This window comes from Struthio camelus, chromosome 1, assembly GCF_040807025.1.
Source record: "Struthio camelus isolate bStrCam1 chromosome 1, bStrCam1.hap1, whole genome shotgun sequence".
In the NCBI taxonomy this organism is placed as follows: Eukaryota; Metazoa; Chordata; class Aves; order Struthioniformes; family Struthionidae; genus Struthio; species Struthio camelus.
Genome location: NC_090942.1, coordinates 220,858,374 through 220,877,733, shown reverse-complemented (window position 1 = coordinate 220,877,733; position 19,360 = coordinate 220,858,374). Strand labels below are relative to the sequence as shown.

Here is a 19,360-nt window from a genome sequence, read left to right as displayed (position 1 = left end):
ATCTGGGGAAACAGCGTGCCACGGCATGGGAATGAGCATTAGAGGGTGGGTGTGTTTTAGACTGATGATGCTGCCAAACCAGGGCTCTCCCTTGCCTGGTGAGTCCTTAGCGCTGTCCCAAGGGGACTTGGTCAAGGGTGATCTTTAGGAGAGCTCAAGGCTGGGATGTGATGTGGGGTGAAGGGATCTGGGAGGACAGCTGGGATGGACAGCAACACTGTGGTGAGTTGGAGGCATATATCTTATCACAAGGTGTTAAAGTTAAAACAGCCATGGGACCTTATTTCCATTTCCACTTTCCCACCTCTCTGCTGTAGCTCCCTTGATCCCATGACTACATATAGTAGCCTGTGGTGCCCAAGGGAAGGAGGTGTGAGTTTTTTCCTTAGCAGCTCTGCTACCAGATGCAGCAGAAGCAGCTCACAGTCCAAGCCACAGTGTGGAGAGGGTTGCATTGAGTGCATGGAAGTGCTAAAAGTAGGGCTGTGATGGCCTTTGCATCAGTCTGCTGAGTGGAGACCAAAGAAATTCTGGCCATAAGTAACAGTGAGGCTTTCCAAGAGCACGTCCGTGGAGAGCACGGGTGGGAGGAATGGGAACACAGGGTACAAAAAGTCTGCACTTGTTCCAGTCTGCTCCCCGTCCTCTATTTCTTTCACTGTCTCTGTCTGTCTGCTCCCAGGGAGGTGATGTTGTGTGTTTCTCCCTGTTTCATTGCTTTAACAGAGATTTCTGTGTTGCATTTGTACTTTGGATCCCCGGAAGAGAAAACTGCGGAGAAACCTGTCAAGGCTGCTAAGCCTTGCAAATTGACATTTAAATATTGTTTGCAGACGTCTCTGTGTCCTTTCTGTTGCCAAAATAAATGATACGACTTGGCACTGAGGTACACGAGCAGAGTTATGTGGTTGCTGGGGAGTGTATTTTTGATGTTTCCCTTTACAAGCAAGTCCTGTTTGCTGTGGGTGGAGTGTGCAAAGCCCTTATTATGGGGTGAGCCTTGATAACAGATACAAATATACATAAGTTGAGATATTCAAAGCGGATTGGTGTTAGGGATGCCTGACTGAGGCAATACAAAACCCCCAAAACCCAACTTTAAGGGTGTAGGTATTCAGTGTTCCCCGCAAACCAGGCCTACCTGGTGGTGAGTGTGAAGCTGGGGCATTAAAGAAATGTTAATCACTCTGAAAACACGGTCCCTTGAGTTTCTAAACTCATCCCCATTTCCCTTCCCTATGTCACTCTGGAGCAAATTTTGTAGTTGCCATTTTCTGAAATTGCACCCTGGTGCAGGTGTCTGCAACAGGGCAGCGCAGAGACCTTTGAGTCAATTGTGTCTCAGCTACCTGGAGTTTCATGCAAACTTAGCACCGTATCCGAAGGTGTTAATTCTGCTTTCTGGCCCTGTCCCTCTGCTTTGCCCTCAAACATGCAAATCTGCCGCTCAGAGCTGATGTAGAGATTGCATCCTCGTTGTCCACTGTGCTTGGCCGCTTCTGCTCGCTCGGCTGGGTAAACGACATTTATGATACACGGTCGTTTTGGTTCTCTGTTGTCTGTGAGGAGGTGAAAGTGCAGCCATGCTAATAGATTATCTTGCTGATTTTGCAAGTCTGAGTGAAAGCATTGTTCCTGAAAAACAGCCAGTCTCTTGTGTCCCGGTTCTGCAATGCAATTAGACTAGTTTGTTCTTTACCAAATCTTGTTAGCAAAAATGATCCTAGCGTGCAGCAGATGTTGTATCTCACATGGTTATTTTCCCCTTTAGCTTATATCCCTCCCTGCATCAGGCTTGACATGATCCAGATCCCCAGTGAATCACAAACTCAGAAATCTGCATCAGGAAATATTTATGATAAGACAGTCAACAATTCTAAAGCCAATTAGAGGGTGAGTTGCTCAATACTGCCCTATGTGGAATTGGACCAGCAGGAGAAAGCAGGGATGATCGTTTCTGATTAAATTGCATTTGGAAGGAAAATGTGTGTATTGAGGGTAAGAGTACTAGAGGGGAGAGTGGAGGGAAAGCCTGCACGCTTTTTTGTGGGAGACAAAATTGCACTGCTGAGTGCAAGATAATTGCACTGACTGGGTCTCGTTTTCCCAAATGGGCTTTGGTAACACCTGAGCCAGAGGGAGCGAACAGGCACAAATCCGTTCCAGACAGTCGGTGTACTTCTGTAAGCCAGTCCTGCTACCTTTGCAATCAGCTTTTCCTCGAGAGGAATCTCAAAGTCCTCTCCAAGCCCTAGCTCTCATTTCCAGCTCTGTCCCACACCCCTCGCAAGAGGGAGCATGTGGGAAGGAGGAGATGAATCACCACAAGTTCAAATCACTGGTTTGGGCCTCCCTGTGTTATCAGGCTGTATTTTTCCATAGGAGCAACCACACAGGCCTTTTCTAAGTTATATTTTCTTACCTGGAGCCCAGCAGCTACTTCATCAGCCAGAAGCAAGGGCAAATCTGCTCTGATGCTGCCTAGGTCTCCTTGGGATGCTCCAAGCCAGGTTCTCCTTTGGGATGAACAGATACTACTGTCTTGGACAATGTGGAGTTGAGAGCAACATATCGAAGATTTCTTCTTTGCAGCCATAGCTTTCAGCTATCCCCTTGCATATTCCTTGCTGTTGAACAACTGTGTCCTGTCTAGGAGCACCATGACTCAGGAGCCAGCTGTGGTGAGATGGACAGGGTGGACTCACTATTTGCTGAAACCTCATGTGCTGCGGTGCTGGCGCTGGAATGGCGAATGTTTGAACCCAAAAGGCTCCCAGGATGTGTGTGGGTGTGTGTTTGTGTGCTCTCACAGAATCACAGAATGACCAAGGTTGGAAGGGACCTCTGGAGATCATCTAGTCCAACCCCCTGCTCAAGCAGGATCACCTACAGCAGGTTGCTCAGGACCATGCCCAGTTGTGTTTTGAATATCTCCAGGGAAGGAGACTCCACAACCTCTCTGGGCAACCTGTGCCAGTGCTCTGTCCCCTCCCCCCCGGCCCACAGCACTAGGAGGATGACACAGTGTTTGCTTTTCAGGAGGAATTCCCACCTGGGTAAATGATTGTGTTCACCTGGTTTCTATCTCCTGCACAGGAGGGAGGGGATGAAACAAAAGTGGTGACCTTTCACAGTCACCACTGTTTCCCTGTTTCTCTCATCTGCCTGCATATGCAAACTTGGGGCCCTATTATTCAGTCTAGCTGTGAAAAGAAACCCTTTATCTCTTTCAGCTCCACGCATAGGCAAAGTTCAATGTTTTTCATGACATTTTTGACCCAGTTCCCTTTGGTCTCTTTAGTTCATCACTCATCTCTGTGTGGGCATGGTGCATCGTTGCTCTGAGGGGGCTTTGCACCCTGAACGTGTTGCATTGCACGCCAGGGCCCTGCTGTGCTCGGTGCAGTGCACAGTGGAGGCAGTCTGCATGGGAGAAATTGCAGCTTCGCTGAAGCAATGCCTTGTTCCCAGATCTCCTGTTCCCTTTGGTAAGGGCAGAAGCAACAGGGAACAGCAGCCACACAAGTCAAAGGCCACACAGTCTAGACTGGGGCACGTTCTGAGAGTAGGACCTGAGCAACTTCAGCAGGGACTGTCAAACTTGAGTAAATCAAGATTTGGAAGCTGCAGTCTAAGAGATTTAGGAAACCTTCTTGGCAGATTTTGGAGGGGGGGGGGCTGGCCTGCAGATGAGCTTTACCCTGGTAGGAGCAGCTACACAGCATTAGAGCAATAAGGTATTTGCTTCTTCCCTTGTGTGAATGTAGGATAGGACCACAAAGACGATTAAGGGATTGGAGCATCTGACAAGCGAGGACAGGCAGAGCTGGGACTGTTCATCCTGGAGAAGAGGAGGCTTGGGGGGGATCTTATCACTGTGTGTAAATGTTGGGTGGAAGGGTGTTCGTCAAGAAGATGAAGCCAGAATCTTGTCAGCGGTGTCCAGTGAAAGAACAAGAAGCAGTGGGCACAAGCTGAAATATAGGAAATTCCATTTAAGCATAACACTTCTTTACTGTGAGGGTAGTGGAACACTGGACCAGCTTGCACCGAAAGGTTGTGGAGTCCCCATCCTTGCAGATATTAACAATACGACTGGACATATTCCTGAGCAACCTGCTCCACCTGACCCTGTTTGAGAAGGGAGGTTGGACTTGATGATCTCCAGAGGTTCTTTCCAACCTCAGCTATCTGGTGACTCTGCACTTAGGACGGACCACTGGGAACACATTCTGGAGCTTGATGGTGCTGCACGGTCCCTCTGCAAGGAAGCATGGCAGTCCCTGTCTACCCTCCAGGGTGGACTCCTGGGAAGGCTTAGTGAGCGTTCTGGGACTTGCCCAAGTCGTGTGTAGAGCCCATGTTGTGTGTCTCCTTCCAGCCAGGCCTATATGTGGTGCTGGGCTGATCAGTGATAAAGCATCCCTCTTAACTCCACAGCCTGATGCATCTCCTCAGATGGGACCAGACACGCAGTGTCACTGGGCAGGGAAGAGGCCATCACCCTCCACCAGAGCTGAGGATTGTGGTGTTTAGGAGTCTTTGTGCTCCCAGGAGACACAATTTAGCTGCAACGTGCCAGGGGGGTTTGAACCTTATGGGAGAAAGGGGTTAAAACGTCCGCGGGCTGCTTTGTGCTAGAGCAAGTGTGTACCATTAGTCAACTATGCCAGACCAAAAGCACGTTGAAACTCCACATTCAGGTTTGCTTCTGGATGGGAAATGACTACTGCAGCATCCAGACAACTGCCTGAATTAATCCTTCAAGGACAATAAGCACCGAGGAACACATCTTCATTAGCAAATAGAGAAGTTGAGTCAGATGAGGAGCATGTTGTGCAGTAGGAGTCTACCTTGGCATGAACGTTTCCAGCCTTGGCACCCTCAGTGCTGTCATAGGTCAGAGAGAACAGGGTATAATTAACTGCACCTCTCGTCTGTGCCAGGACAGGCTTCTGCTTTGATGAATGCATAGGGCTTCCCTCTCCTGAAATGAGAAACCACGGAGTTTTAATTTGCAAACTCTTGCCTGATGAGGCAGGCAGTCACAGCCAACTAGCAGCTGTGCTCTTGGGAAAGGTCCCCGAGCATCTGACACCTTTTACCCTGTGATAATTTCTGTATAGTGGGTTAGGTTTTTCATGCTTTGGCCCCACTCCTGTTCTCCTCTGTCTACATGAGTATCAAGTGACTCCCTTTTGTACGCTGCAGATTCACCCAAGAGTAGAAAGTGCAGCTGTGGTCCTCAAGTGAGGAAAACGTAGTGCCTCTACCTGCCACAGCAGGAATGCTACAAGCTGATTTTGCAGAGTCCCGTTGCTGACAGACAGGACGGATGCTTCCCCTGCTGCTGGCTGCTTCCTCAGCAATATGAAACAGGAGTTGAACATCAGAGCTCTTCTCCCATCTCTCTCTGCACTCAGTGATGTTGAAAAGCATGGATGCCTCTCAGCTTTGGTGGCTGTTGGACTGCCTCCCTCTAGTGCTTATCTCAGCCTCCTGCAACTCCCGCATCGGGGAAGGGATTAGTCCTCTCCCTCTCACATTTGACCCCTGTATGGTGCATGTGTCCAGACGGAACCCAGGTTATTTTTTCAGTGTAGGGTGCTGGCTGAGAGGAGGCAGCAATAGGTAGGAATACTGGGAAGTGCTCGTGAAGCAGCAATTCCTGTTCCTCCCCATTAGGAATATGGGAAGTGCAAAGATTGGCGGGAAATGTTATTTTAGGTGCAGCAGCCAATGTGAAAAATTGAGGGATGGGCAGGCAGAGGGAAAGGAGGAAATACTTCAGCTTTAAGGAAAAATATGCCTTTACTTTGTCACCTCATATTAAATATAATAGCAAAGTGGAAGAGTTTTTTTCAAGTCTTTCAGTGTCCCATCCGCTCTGTCCCTCCAGGTGGACATGCCCTTCCAAACTGGATTTATCAGGAGAAAATTAAAAAAAGCAATGTTTCACATGAAGCTTGCTCAGCACCCTCTGTTATTTAAGTGCTTTTTTGGCTAGGCTGTAAGTGGGAGTTGAAAGAGGGGAGGACAGTCTGACAGGAGCTGGGCAGAGGAAAGGCAGCGTGTGTGGTGTCTGAGTGGCTGGAGGGATGAGCTCACCTCCTGGCTCCCTCCTCTCCAAGGTTTCACCATTCGTGGTCCATTACATGGTGCATGTGCACAATCCACTATGTCAGTTTTGGTGGCAGGGTGAGCATTTAATTCTCCTGGGCAAGCCACAAAGTGTTTGGCTCACCAAATGTTTTCTATCTGCTGCGGTGGGATCTGAAGGACAGACCTCTAGGTGAGGACACTTAGCTTTCAGGCCTCGACTTCTTGTGACCATGGCTGAGCCTTCAATCTGCACTGAGCTTTCCTGGGTGAACTGTCCTATATAGGCATTGTGATTCCTTTTCTAAATTCCTGTCTTTGCCCACTCCCACAGGACTTTATTTCTGGATGTATAATCCACAAGCCCCAGTGTGGGAGACTGTGGCCTTGGGTGATGCTCTCAGCTCCAAATGCTTTTCAACCAGAAGGTCCCCAGAGCAAATGAGAGAGAGGAAGAAGCTTATGAAACAGCTGAAGGGTAGAGAGAACTGAAGGACTTATGACAAACAGCAAAGGACAGACTTGAAAGAGGAGATGGGTCACGAGGGCTATAATGGTGTGATAATGTACCGTTTTCACTGAGGATAATTATAGCCAAGCAAGGTGGTTTTGATGCTGGAACAGAAGAGCCACCCAGGGGGTTGGGTAGGTGTCATTTCAGCCATGATGCTTACCCAAGTCCCAAGGAGATCCCTAGGCAGGAAAGGATCCTTCTGTCAGTGGTGTGATGAGCCAAGCCTGCAAGAAAGGCTGCAGGTGGCATCTAAATGGGGCCTGAGGAGGACAGAAAGAGATTTTCCTTTGACGGGAAACCTTGTTCCTGATTCCCCTGACTCCTCATTTACGTGGTGTATCTGTTTTCTCCTATTCCACAGGAAATCTGCAATGACCCACGTCTCTTTGTGGATGGGATCAGCTCCCATGACTTACACCAGGGCCAGGTCGGGAACTGCTGGTTTGTGGCTGCCTGCTCCTCCCTGGCGTCCCGGGAGTCTCTGTGGCAGAAGGTAAGCGGTTGCCTGTGCAAAAGGAAAGGCTGTCTTCAACACCTTGGCCTCGCATTGTGTTTGTCCACCTCATAAAATGGTTCTTCTGGGGCACCTCAGATCCTAAAAAGCTGTTCACATGCATAAAACCTCCTTCAAATGACTGACTTTGGGGGGGAATTCAGTTGATGTGTAGCCACATCACAGTCGAGCCAAACTCCTGGCCTCTCTCAACCAAATGAATCAAGCCTCATGCTGCTTCTTCAGATCCCAAATCTGACTCTCCTCACTCCAGAATAATCTAAAAAACAACAACAACAACAAATGTTGAGGATGTTCAGCTGCAGTGTTCAGCCCCATTTCTCTAGTTCCCATGGCATTATCTCTCTCTCTCTCTGCTTGTTTTGTGCCCATCCCGGCGATAAGACACCATGCACTGGGACAGGTAGGGCGATTCAAGGGTATTACCATCTCTCCTAAGGCACTGCTTCCCCAAAGCAGGTGTCTCTGGCTGGTCAGCCCACAGCTGGATTGCCTACCACATGGCAGGATCCTCCTTTGAGTGTGGAGTCCAACAGGGACAGCTCCACAGCCTCTTTGACACTGATCAGGAATCTTCACCCACAGCCTCCTACTGCCACATACCCACAGGGTCCAAATATTCCCTCCCACCTGTGATACATCCAGTCTCTGTGGTATGGGTTTTTTGTAATCATAAACACTAAGCTCAGCCTTGGGAATGTGTATTTGTTGCAGCATTCCTGTTTTCTATTAAATCTGGGTCTCTCCCTTACATGGGAAAGGAAGATGTTGGCTTCTGGATTATCAGTCAGGTTTCCTTCCATCCATGGTTGCTGTGACTGTAGTGGCTCTTGTTTCTAGGGTGGTACAAGGTGTTGTTTAGCTTGTTCCTCCACATTGCCATCTCCCAGGAGCAAGTGTGTGAGTTGTCTTCCCTGCTCACCATTCACTTCCAGCCCTGCCATGGGAAATGCCAGTCAAACAGAAGCTGGGTCCCTTTGGAGACCTCATTATTTCAGCTTGCCAGCTGCACTGCTTTTCCTCCCTTGGCAATTTTGCTGTGGGTGTTTGTGACTTCTCATTTTCCATGCCCTTAACTCTCACAGACTCTTCTTTACCTGCCTGCTGCATCCTCCTCTCTTTTGGAAAGATTTGTTTTCAGGAAAAAACAAAAGCTACAATCCTTTTCCCAAGCCTTCTCTTCTAGTGATATCCAGTTTGCTGCAGTGTTCATCCTAGGGCTACAGTCAGGCAGCACACACCTGATTTTGGAGACCTCTAAATTACATGGGACCTTTACTAACAGCTATATCTACTGCACAAGTTGCGATGACCAGCCTGCATTTATCACGTCGACAAATTTCATCCACTTACCCCTCTGTGGAGCCCAGTAACATGCATTTGGTTAAAATATCTCTCCTGGGATGATGTCCAGCTGTGAAGAGTTGGATCAAGAATTTATTGGGAGCGCTCTCCAACGGTTAGTCCCTCTCATGGGCACAGGCTGGGATTGCAGTTTGTGCCCTACCTCTCTGATGAGTATGATGGGACCTTGGGAAAGACCTTGTGCCTCAGCTTCCCATCTGTAAAAAGGGAGAGCATTGTCCCCTTTGAGAGCTAGTGACAAATAGTGCTCTGCAAGGAGTGAGCATGGCTATGAACTGCAACAGCAGCTTCCAAAGTAAAACAAGATAAATCAAGCGCATAGACTAACCCCTAGGTCCGAGGCCATCAGCTCTGTGAGATGTGCTCAGTTTGAAGCACGGTCCTTGCCAAGGATCTTGAAGTTCTTCACTGGCCCAGAAGTAATGGGTCTCTTGGTCCTTGCTACAGTTGCATGTGCAGTTGCAATGCCATTGCTGAGGTATCTGTTCCTCGTTGGCCCCCAGGCCTCTCTGCACTGTGGTGTGACTTGCAGACCATGGGGACTGCACACATCTTAAGGGATAGGACCTAGTGCCTACAGACTGCCAGAGAAATGTCTGCTCCTAACTAATCAATACGCTGATAAAAATGGCAATCACAGTGACAGACAAGACAGCAGAACACTAGGTTCTTAAACTATCATTAGACACCAAAATGTCTCTAATTCAGAGTCCAGGATGAAACGGAAGATGCTGATGTATGTACATGTTAGTATTGCTGAAATATCAGCCCGGGGATCTTGGCCCAGGTTTCCCATTGATTCTAGAAAACTTAATCCTGAGTTACATCACGATGTAAATTAGGCTGTGTATATCCTTTGCTCCATCGTGCACAGCAAAACAGTCTCTCTGCCATTGAGGTGAGCAAGTGTGGGGAAGGGGAATTCCTTCAAGGAAACAAGATGGGGTAGCACATCCTTGTGTACCCCAAGAGATGGATTTTATTCACACTCTTTCTTCCACTTTGACCTAAAGCTCCCTCCATGTCCCTCCTTTCCCCTCAGGAGGCTTGTTCTGGATGTGATTAGCAAGCAGCTTCCAACGCCAAGTTTGCCAGCATGGCATGCACTGCACTTCACTGTAAGGCTTCCCCTGAGCCATGGATATGGAGCTAGGGAAGCTGAAGCAGGTGGCAGCCCTTGTCTCCTCTGGGCCATATTTTTCTTGTGGCTGCACATCTTTCAGCTACTGTGAGGAGATGGTATTGGCATAAAGTCCTTGATGTTTGAGTCACCAAGTGGAGTGAGGGACTCGTAGTGAAAATTTAGAGCTGATTGTTTGAGACTTAGCTGCCCCTCCGTGACTTTACATTTGATCTGGCTGTACAACACCCTCTCTGTGGCACTTCAGAGGTATCTAGCTCTTATGAAAAGAAATGAAGTCCTTGAGAGTGGGACAGTTGAGGCCATTTCCAGCAACTCTCACAGCCTGCATTGGTACCACTCAATAAAAGAAGGATAGGAACCAGTCTCTAAGGCCAAGTGGCACACACAGCCTTGCATCTCCACTGCTTAGGCTGGTCTCCTTCTCCGTAGGTCCCTTTCAAGAGTGCAAGGCTGTCTTGGATGGGACACCTTGAGCAGAGCGCTCTGAGAACACCCACATCCCTAAGTCCATTTTGCATAGCTCTTCCACAGCCTGGGGTCATTACTGCTCTCTGAGGAGGCCCTGAAGGCTGACTTCGCGCCCCAGCAGAGCGGTGGAAAAACATCACATAGTGCCTGGCAGCTGCTTTCCACCACAGATAATTCATCATCAGGTGCAAGGACATTGCTCCTTCTACTGCCACCACATGTGGGCAATACAGAGGTTAGTAGGTAAAAGAGCTGAGGCAGTCCAAGCAAGGTCTGTGTGACACTGATACATATAGCTCAGCTGAAAAAGGTCTCCAGAGATACCTGAATGCATTTTAACTTTAAAAACCCAAGGGTTGGATCGATAGTTGCTGCTAAAGGTGTTTTAAAGCAAGTAAACAAGCAAGAGCTCAGAGGACATCCAAAAGAGTCTGGTTTCCTCAGACCCCCCCTTTTTCCCTTTGAATGGTGCTGTTTGTAGCTCTTAGCTTTCTTGACCGTGTTTTCAAGTACTTCAGAAGTAATAGCAGACAGGTTATAATTCCCAGTAAAATGACCCAGCCTTCGTCCCCTGATGTTGGTGGCTTGTCAGGCCAGGGCTATCTCCAGATAATCTTTTTGAGGACTTATTTTGGAATTCAGAGTTATATCCTTCAGAGCTGATGTGCACTGGTCATGTGTCAGGTGTGACACAACCAAGATGCTGGCACAGCATTTTATAGAGATGCTTTAAAAAAATTGTTTCTTGTACTTGATTTAACACTATTTGAGCTCCCAGGTGCCCTGCAAACACATCATGTGGCAGAAGCCAACCTGAGTCGCAGGCAGGCCTGGGAGAACACAGATGACCTCACTCCACACCTTACCCCCTCTAACCTAACTCCTGCTACATTCCGTAACTCCTGGACTCTCCAAGTATCCAAAAAAGTGATTTTATCCCAAAGATACCACAGCACACTTGCAGGAGTCAGGCCTTTTCCACGGTGTACCTAAAACTGTGGCTGTGATTTAATTACCATGTCACAGTGCAGCTTGGCATAGGGGGACATGATTTGGCATGGCACCTCTTTTGGGTATCTACAGCCTCATGAAGCCACCCAGCACATTGCAAAGAGCAGTGTGTGCACCTCTATCCAATCTGCTGTCTGGAGAACACACCAGCAATGCCCCAGTGCACTGGAGATAGCCATGTCCAGCAATTGCAAGGGAATGAGCATTTCCAGATAGACACAATGGTCTTGCTGGTGCTCACTTAGGCACAGAGCATCCATGCGGCACCATTGAAAAGGCTGTTTGCATCTTGGATCTGCCTGTCCACCTGGCCCAAAGAAACAAGAGTTAAGGCCCTGACAGTGTCTGGACCCCACTTCCCAGGAGCGCTAAGGTGAAGTCCATGCATGAACACCCTCTCAGACTTTGAGCAAGTCTGGGGCAAGTCAAGGGCAGGCAGATTCACAGTGAGGCACGAGCATCCACTGTGGCTTCTTGCTACTGTAGTGGCAGTGTGGGGCATGAGTCCTACCAAAAGCACCATCCGGAAAAGGACTAAGGAGCCCTGATGGACAAGTTGACCATGAGTCAAATATGTGCCCTTGCAGAGATGAAGACCAGCCATGCACATGGCCAAATTAGCAAAAATGCATCCAGTGGGACAAGGGAAATGATCCTCCCCCTCTATCAGGCATGTGAGTCCCTATCTGGGCACCGTATCCAGTTTTGGAATCCCCAGTAAAAGCCAGTGACAGACTAGAGTGAGTCCAGTGAAGGCCACCAAGATGGTGAGGGTACATGCAAGGTAGAGGCTGAGAGCTGGGCTTGTGCAGCTAGGAGAAGGGAAGGTGAAAGGGGATCTCATTGCTGTCTGCAACTCCCTAATAAGAGGGGTTCAGAAAGGAGAGAGCTAGACTCTTGGAGTGAGGAAGAAAGTCAACAACACAAGCTGCAACATGGGAACTTCTGGATAGATATGAAGAAAAAAAGAAAAATCATCAGCATGAGGGTGGTCAGACACTGGAACATGGGCCCAGAGAGGCTGTGGGATCTCCATCCATAGAGATATTCAAAGCTCGACTGCATAAAGCTCTGAGCAACCTGAGCTAGCCTTGAATTTAGTCCTACTCTGAGCAGAGGGTTGGACCAGACTCCTGCCGGGACTCCTTCCACCCTGTTGATTGTTCTGTGAGTCTACATCTAGAGAAAGCCACTGCAACCGAGCCCTGTAAGATGGTGGCCAGGCTGCTAGCACCTTCATTTCAGCATGACGAACCATGCTCCAGCTTGCCTGGGAGCGGTTGTCAAGGAGGTTGCCAGGGAGGCTGACATCAGACGTCCCTTCCCTATAGATTATTGTGCACAGCAGCACAATCGGTTCCTAATCTGCAAACGAGATGGGAGGGCACCCAGAGGAAGCCCCGGAGGGTGCTTTGCGTCAGTGGCCTGGGTTGCCTAGCACTGCTGGGACCGTGGAGAGGGGGTACCAGCTCTGGGGGCTTGGTGGTTTTTTACCTCAGGTGGCTTATCTGAGAACCAAACACTGCTGAGAACTCAGCAGAGGAGAAGCTGAGGTGATGGCAGCCGAGGCAGGAGAGCTCAAGGTGCCCTTCACCCGAGATGACCAGCTTACCCGGTGCATGTGGCTGAGAGCCCAGAGCCTCCAGCAGAAAAACCAGAAGCCCCAGGATGGGGAGAAGCTGCTGCGTCCCAACGAGCACATCTACCGAGTGGATTTCATTCGGCAGCACAACTTGCGCTTCCTCCGCTGGGAGATCCAGCTGGAGAGATCTGGGAAGGTCACAGTGGCTGGTACTTCCCAGCATTGGACTCCGGATCTCACCCACCTTATGAACCGGCAATTGCTGGAGCCAGCAGGCATCTTCTGGAAGAAGCCAGGGGCCAAGGAGGTGGAGTGCAATGAGGCAGATGCCCAGGAATTTGGGGAGCGGCTAGTGGAGTTAGCCAAGATCCGCAAGGTGATGTATTTCCTCCTCTCTTTCGACGGCCTTGAACCAGCTCAGCTGAAGGGCTCTGTCGTGTTTAAAGTCTGATCCCCTCTTGCTCAACTCCTTGTACTCCAGCTATGTTTTTGTCTTCATTTTTCTTTCTCTTAGTTCAGTTCTTGGTCATTTTTTAAGTAGTTCTTCGTCAAGGGATAGCATTGCAAAACAGCGGAGAACAGCCTCATGCCACTTCTGCAGAGGCCTTCCCCACCTCCCCCACTTTGAAACTTTCCCCTAACATGCTGTCCTCTATCTGAATGACGGGGAAGAGGGAGAACGGGCCATGAGGGCTTGTTGCTGTAAGTGCCTAGAGCATAGAACTGCATGTTTTCCAGCAGGGAAATAGCAGGTCTGACTGCAGGATCTTGCTGGCTTGGAAATGGTGAGGCCGCCCTGACCTCTCCAACCGTGGTACCTGGATATCAAAAACCTAGTGTAAAAATCAGAAATTTCCGCACTGGAAACATGAGAGGCAACCTGGGAGGAGCATTGGCTTCCAGTTTCCAGCCTAGCCATCTGAAAGGGAGGCTTGTGAGAGATGCCGTGCTTGTCCCTGCAAAGATGCTGAGTGCTTGCAGGTTGCAATGACTCTAGCTGTGACTGTGGCTGCTCAGTGTCTCTGAAGACCAGGTCCCTGGGTTGCTCATGTTGCCGTGAAGTTGAAGTATCTTTCAACATGCCGTGTTCTGCAGATTGCAAACCTGCTGGGCAAACTGGCTCAAGAAGGTTGGAACATCCTTTTCCTGCCAGCTGCAAGTGGTTCTTGCAAGGGGGTCGATGTGGGGAGTTGTTTTCCAGCCTGTAGCTCACCTTGTGCTGCCTGGAGATTTTTAGTACTGACGTGGGTTGGAGCGGGCATCCGTCTGTTTGCAAAACCGGGCAAGTGAGACAGCAGCTCTGAGCAGGCTGTAAGTCCGAGCCAGTGGCGAGTCCCCTGCAGCAGACACAATCGGTGCATTATTAGGACCTTAAAGCACCCAGGAATCTATTTAGTCTTAAGCATTTCAGAGAGCTGTGATGTTGCAGAGCACTTTGCAGATCACAGAGCAAGAACCTTCCTCTGATGACCCCAAAAGAAAGCAGCTACTGAACGCCCCCCTGCTCCTAATGCCTGTTCTTAGGCAGGAAGCTGTATCTGGGTGTCTGGAGGAACAGAGCAGGGAGCCACTATCTTTGGAAGTTAGCAGCATGAGGGTGTTTTTTGTGCCTGTGTTGTTCCTGTGAATAAATCCCTAACTCTGGATATCCCATTTTCCTCCATCAGCAAGTGGAGGGTACTTTGGTGAAGCTGCTTGAGACTTAACAGATTGAAACGTCCTTTGAAAGAGTGAAGTATGATGTTTGGTCCCACAGCCTTTGCTAGGACTGCTCCCAAATGTGGGTGAGGATGCCTCAAGTTACGGACACTGTTTTTAATGCGATGCGTATGGGGAAAGCAGTGAAGGGAAACCAAGACGAGGTCCCTTCATTCCCATGGCCTATGCGCTTGCGTGGACCACCCCAGAGAGCTGTTTGACTCTTCTTCCGAGCCTCCAGACTATGTGCCTTCCCCAGCCCACTTGCAGTGTATTAAATGATATGCACAAGCTATGCCAGGCAGAGAGGGGAAGGCAAGCAGGAAGATCAACTGCTTACTGGAGTGATGATGGGAGCTTTGAGTCTTGCCCACAGCCAAAGCTCAGCAAGCACCAAGTCATGCAGCCATGTGTGGGCGCTGCTGGAGAAGTTTGTATCTGTCCTCATTTAGAGCCCAAGGAATGCAGAACTCAGTGAACAGAGTGAAAAGTGGATCCGTTCTTGCTTGGCCATAACATGGACTCACTGGGGGCCAAACCCAGTTCTAGGATCCCAGCAGACTTTCCCACAGAAGACCTCTCCGAGTACATCGCAGGGAAGAGCTCCTGACTGCAAACAACGTTTGACCCAATAGCAGCAGTAACTGTCAACCTTCAAAAGGGTTTTCGCATGCCAGGTCTCACGATGTGACATTGCTATGTTGCTAGTTGCTTAGGTAGAGTTCCTAATGCAAGTACCTCTCTGGGTATTGATGTACCACATTCAATAAAAGCCTAATCAACGGGGTTCCCCTCCAGGACTGAGGCTGTGCCTGTCTTCTTGATGCCTGTTTTTTTTTAGAAACTGCCCCAATCCTGCACACAATAAAGCAGAACCCACCATTTTCCAAGTAACTTGTATTTTTCAATGTCTTTTTTGCTATTAATAGTAAAATAGAGGATAAAATCAACATTCATCCTCTTTTCTTTTGGTGTGAAGGGCTTAGTGGAGCATTTAGCCCCTTGTGTGGTTTGTGGAGAGGGTTTTGAAGCTGGGCAGAGGAAAGTGTATCTCACTTTCCTGTCAGAGCTGGGGGTGGGAGGCGAGTGGGGCACTGTGATTTCTCTCTCCAACAGGGGAGCTGAGTGACTCTATACCAGTAACTGAAGTCCCCCCATGCAGTGTCAGTTTGTGTGTGTGGTTCAGCAGACTGGCGCTGTCTGTGTTTTCCCCCTCCCCTTCCTGAGTTGGCAAGTTCCCAGCGGAAGAGCTCTTGCTTGGAGGAATCAGCACCTACCATTTCCTATTTCCTCTTGGGGCCATTTCTCCAGAGTCAGAGATACCTTTTTTCTTAATTAGACAGTCTTAGGAAAAATAAGAAAAGCCTTCAGCCAACTTAGGGAAATGTTACAAATTAGATCTGGAATCTCGTATTTCTGCCCCACCAACTTACCTGTCTCTGAGCCCTTTCTCTGTAAATTTGTCCCAGGAAAGAGTGTTACAGCTCCAGATTTTGGGATCCCCTATGCGAAAAGCAACACAGTTGTGTGAATGAGATCTTGGCCGCACTGCCTCAGCATTAAACAGCCAAATTGAGTCCTGAACACCATGAGATCTTGGGATGGGTTGTCTGGGGCATGATCTCCAGTGTCCAGTGAGGAGGAATGGAGATGTCTGGGAATGATTCCTAGAAGTGGATGGGAGCTGTGGACCTCTGGAAGGGATCTGAGCGCCAGCACACTGCTAGGATCAGTAGATGTGCCCGAGGTTAATCCTTTAGGTGACACACAGGCCCATACCATGTCTGGTCACAGACAGGGGTTGCGATGCCAGGCAGAAGTCGTGCTATATGCCTTGAAGTGTGGCTGTCCTGAGGACTGTGTCCTAATAAGCACCACATCTAGAGCTTCCACCTCTCCCCTACCACACCAAGTCAGCCGCTCATGTTCATAGATACCTGGGCCAGGGAATCAAGCAGCAGGAGGGATCCATGGGCCTGGTGTGATGTTCAGGAGCAGCAGGCTTCTTCCACAGTGATGCTGAGCAGGGAGGCAGAGCTGCTTCCTTCCGTCACCCTCTGCACTCCCACAGCTAAACACCCACCCTCAGACTGGGGATGACATGTACAGCTATTAAATAACCATTTCCCTATGAGTTTGCCCCCTTTTGATATATTTAAATAAATACTGCTTTACCTTTACTAGTATTTTCCATCCATGGCCCTTTTAGCATGAATCTGTCAGTGCCTGCTGCTCACCCTCCCTGCTGCCACTTACTTGTTAGCAACGAGGCTAGTGGTGCTGGTGTTTGCCTCAGTTATTGACCAGGAGCTCCATTCCCGTCAGGCATTGTCTACCACACAGTGACTTTGTAGCAAGCCCTCATGGCCTTGTGAGCTGAAGCCATTCAGCAAAAATTGCCTGTAGCTTCACAGAGGAGGATAAACTGGGTCTCAGATGGTCTGTTCAGACTTCGAGTTCTCTAGAGGCCAGTAGGGTCCCTCTAGGAGACTGAGAACTTGTTGCATGGCAGTGAGCTTGCTCAGGACCTCTCTGCTGCATAAAGCTAATAATTAATGAGTAAGTGCAAAAGCAACAGCCCTGAGGGCCCGTCACCAGCAGTGGCCTTTGTACTGTCCACATTGTCTCTCATGGGTACTGGATCAAGGTGTCCTCGGCACCTCACCACAAAATGGAGAGACCTGTGGGAGGGAGCCAGTGTTTCAGTGGGAGGGAGCCAGTGTTTCAGCTCACACCTTGCTGCTTGGCAGCAGCAAGAGCTTCTCTCTTTCCCCTTAGGTCAGTGTTCAAACATGCAGGTAAAGCTGCTGCTGGTCTCTGGATGCTGCTCTATGTGAAGGCAGACTGCAGCTCCTGCTGCCTTTGGTGGTAGAGGATGTTTTCAGCACTGTCCCCAAATGAAGGGATGTAGCAGGAGCTGTGGGGTGCCAGTATCTCCTGCCCTCCTGATGGTAGCAGCAAGAACCAGCCAGCTGGAAACAGTAGCTACACGCTCTGGCTGAGAAGCTGCCTCTAATCAATGCCGTAATCATTTTTAAGCCCACATTAATAGTGAGTTGATTAACACAGTGGTCCTCTATGACAATTCATTAGCATGAGCTCCAGTCAGGAGGGAATCAATGGGGTTGGATGGAGGGCTGTCTGGTCCTTCCCTGGCAGTGTCCCAGAGGGAGTCTGGCACATCTTTATCAGCACTCCCGGAAAACACCAAACCCTCCAAAGCCATCTCTTTTTCATGGCTGTCTGCTCTGCTTCTGTTGATCCAGACAACTCAAGAACACCAATTAGCTCACAGGGAATGGAGCTTATGGCATCATTAATATTTCAATGTATGTCCTTCATTCCTGGGAGTGGTAAAAGCCCTGGACTGGATCATTTCTGGTAGCTGAGGAGTCAGGAGGAGGTTCTGCAGAAAGAGGGCTGGGCGTGGGTTATGGCTCTAAGACCAAAAGCAGCCAGAGCAAAGGATGAGGCTTGGGCAGCTGGACAAGGGCCAAGGCCCAGCGCAGGGAGGGTTCATCATGGCCTGGGACTATTGGAAGTGCCTCTTTCCACATAATATAGCTGTCTCCTATCCTATCCCAGACTCTTAATGAGAGAGCTAGTTGGAGCAGCCCAGAACAGAGGAAGAGACTGAGCTAACAGTTCTGTAGTGTGCATGACCAGGGACCCCATGATGGAGATCTCATTTTCTTCCATTTTATTTGGTAGGGTAGATGTATGCAGAGGGCCTGTTCCTTGTTAATTACCATCAGCTAGATGAGTGCAGCACCTGCTCTTGGGCCAGTCCAGTCACACCAGAATCAAGCAAGAGGATCAAGGAAGATGCCCTTTTTTACCCTGTCCAAGACAGGACAAAGGCTAAATTGTTCCTGAGATATTAATCTAGTCTGTTTTGGAAGAGCCAACCCCGGAATATGGTCCAGAGGGGCTGTAAGCCAGACCACCCCCTTCATAGTCTTCCTTGTCTTTCATATTCTCTGCATTAGTTCCAGGAAGAGAATGACACCCCAGGAGGAGAAATAATCTGTGTGAATGTCTCCCCTATGTCTTCTCCCCTCATTGAACGCAGGTCATCCCGGACTGGAAGGAGCAGGAGTGGAACCCCGAGAAACCTGAGAGCTATGCAGGGATTTTCCACTTCCAGTTTTGGCGCTTTGGTCAATGGCTGGACGTGGTGATAGATGACCGCCTGCCCACACTCCATAATCAGCTCATCTACTGCCATTCCAACTCCAGGAATGAGTTCTGGTGCGCCTTGGTGGAGAAAGCTTATGCCAAGTAGGTACCGGGGCGGAAGGAAGAGTCCAGTGACTGCCGTCAGCTCTGGAAGGCAGTGGGGCCCTGCAGTTTGCAGAGCAAACTAGGACATGGGCACTCCGGGAGTTGTTCTCTGTGTATACCATCAGTGGATTTGCACTGCTGGAAGATGGGTCCAGTGATGAAATGCTGTAAGCTTCCCAGGTGTCTGATGCTGTACAGGAGTTGCGGGTGTTTAGCACTGAGGGTGGCTGGTTACTTTGTGAAGTGCCAGAGCTGGTGCTGGTAGAGGGAGGCAGTGGGAATCTCTATCCTCCTGTGCGAGCTGAGGATGTCTTTTTTGCCAGGGATGGAGTAGTTTTCTAGGTTAGAAGCAGACCTTTGGGAGAGTACCCTGCTGAGAGTACCTCAGAATACTATCCAAAGGCTATTTGTGAATATGATCTCCATGTCCAGCCTCATCCCTTCTCCTTCCCGTGCATAGGACTGGTCAAAAACTAGAGCTTATGGTTCTAGGCCATGTTAGCCTCAAATGCAGCCCAAAGCCCAAATGAGAACTGATGTTCTTATGACGTGTCATCTTGTAAAAACAACAGCTCTAATGGGGACGAATAGAGCATATCTCAGACAGACAGAAACTGAAAAAAAAGGGCTTTCACAAGCCTTAATTTGCCCTCAGGGCAGAATATCCTCTAGCTGCTCTTT

The 19,360-nt window shown here is 49.3% G+C and overlaps 2 protein-coding genes across 10 annotated transcripts in view; both read left to right on the top strand.

Moving 5' to 3' along the window:
- Window positions 1-19,360, top strand: part of CAPN5 (calpain 5) — a 64,728-nt gene that overhangs the window by 32,850 nt on the left and 12,518 nt on the right. For all 8 annotated transcript variants that reach the window (XM_068930708.1, XM_068930711.1, XM_068930709.1 and 5 more), the window contains 2 exons: window positions 6,975-7,106; window positions 18,468-18,676. In XM_068930708.1, the coding sequence (XP_068786809.1) occupies window positions 6,975-7,106; window positions 18,468-18,676 (341 nt within the window). The remainder of the gene's footprint in view (window positions 1-6,974; window positions 7,107-18,467; window positions 18,677-19,360) is intronic.
- On the top strand, window positions 11,497-15,281 carry OMP (olfactory marker protein). 2 transcript variants are annotated; one of them, XM_068930713.1, is made up of 2 exons: window positions 12,557-13,073; window positions 14,365-14,516. In XM_068930713.1, exons 1-2 carry the CDS (start codon window positions 12,672-12,674, stop codon window positions 14,401-14,403), a joined length of 441 nt encoding a protein of 146 aa, XP_068786814.1. In that variant the 5' UTR covers window positions 12,557-12,671; the 3' UTR covers window positions 14,404-14,516. The 2 variants fall into 2 exon arrangements, with proteins under 2 accessions (XP_009686598.2, XP_068786814.1); XM_009688303.2 differs by having other exon boundaries at window positions 11,497-15,281.

Coding starts and splice junctions, on each gene's coding strand:
- OMP (XM_009688303.2), top strand. CDS start 12,672: ATGGCAGCCGAGGCAGGAGAGCTCAAGGTGCCCTTCACCCGAGATGAC.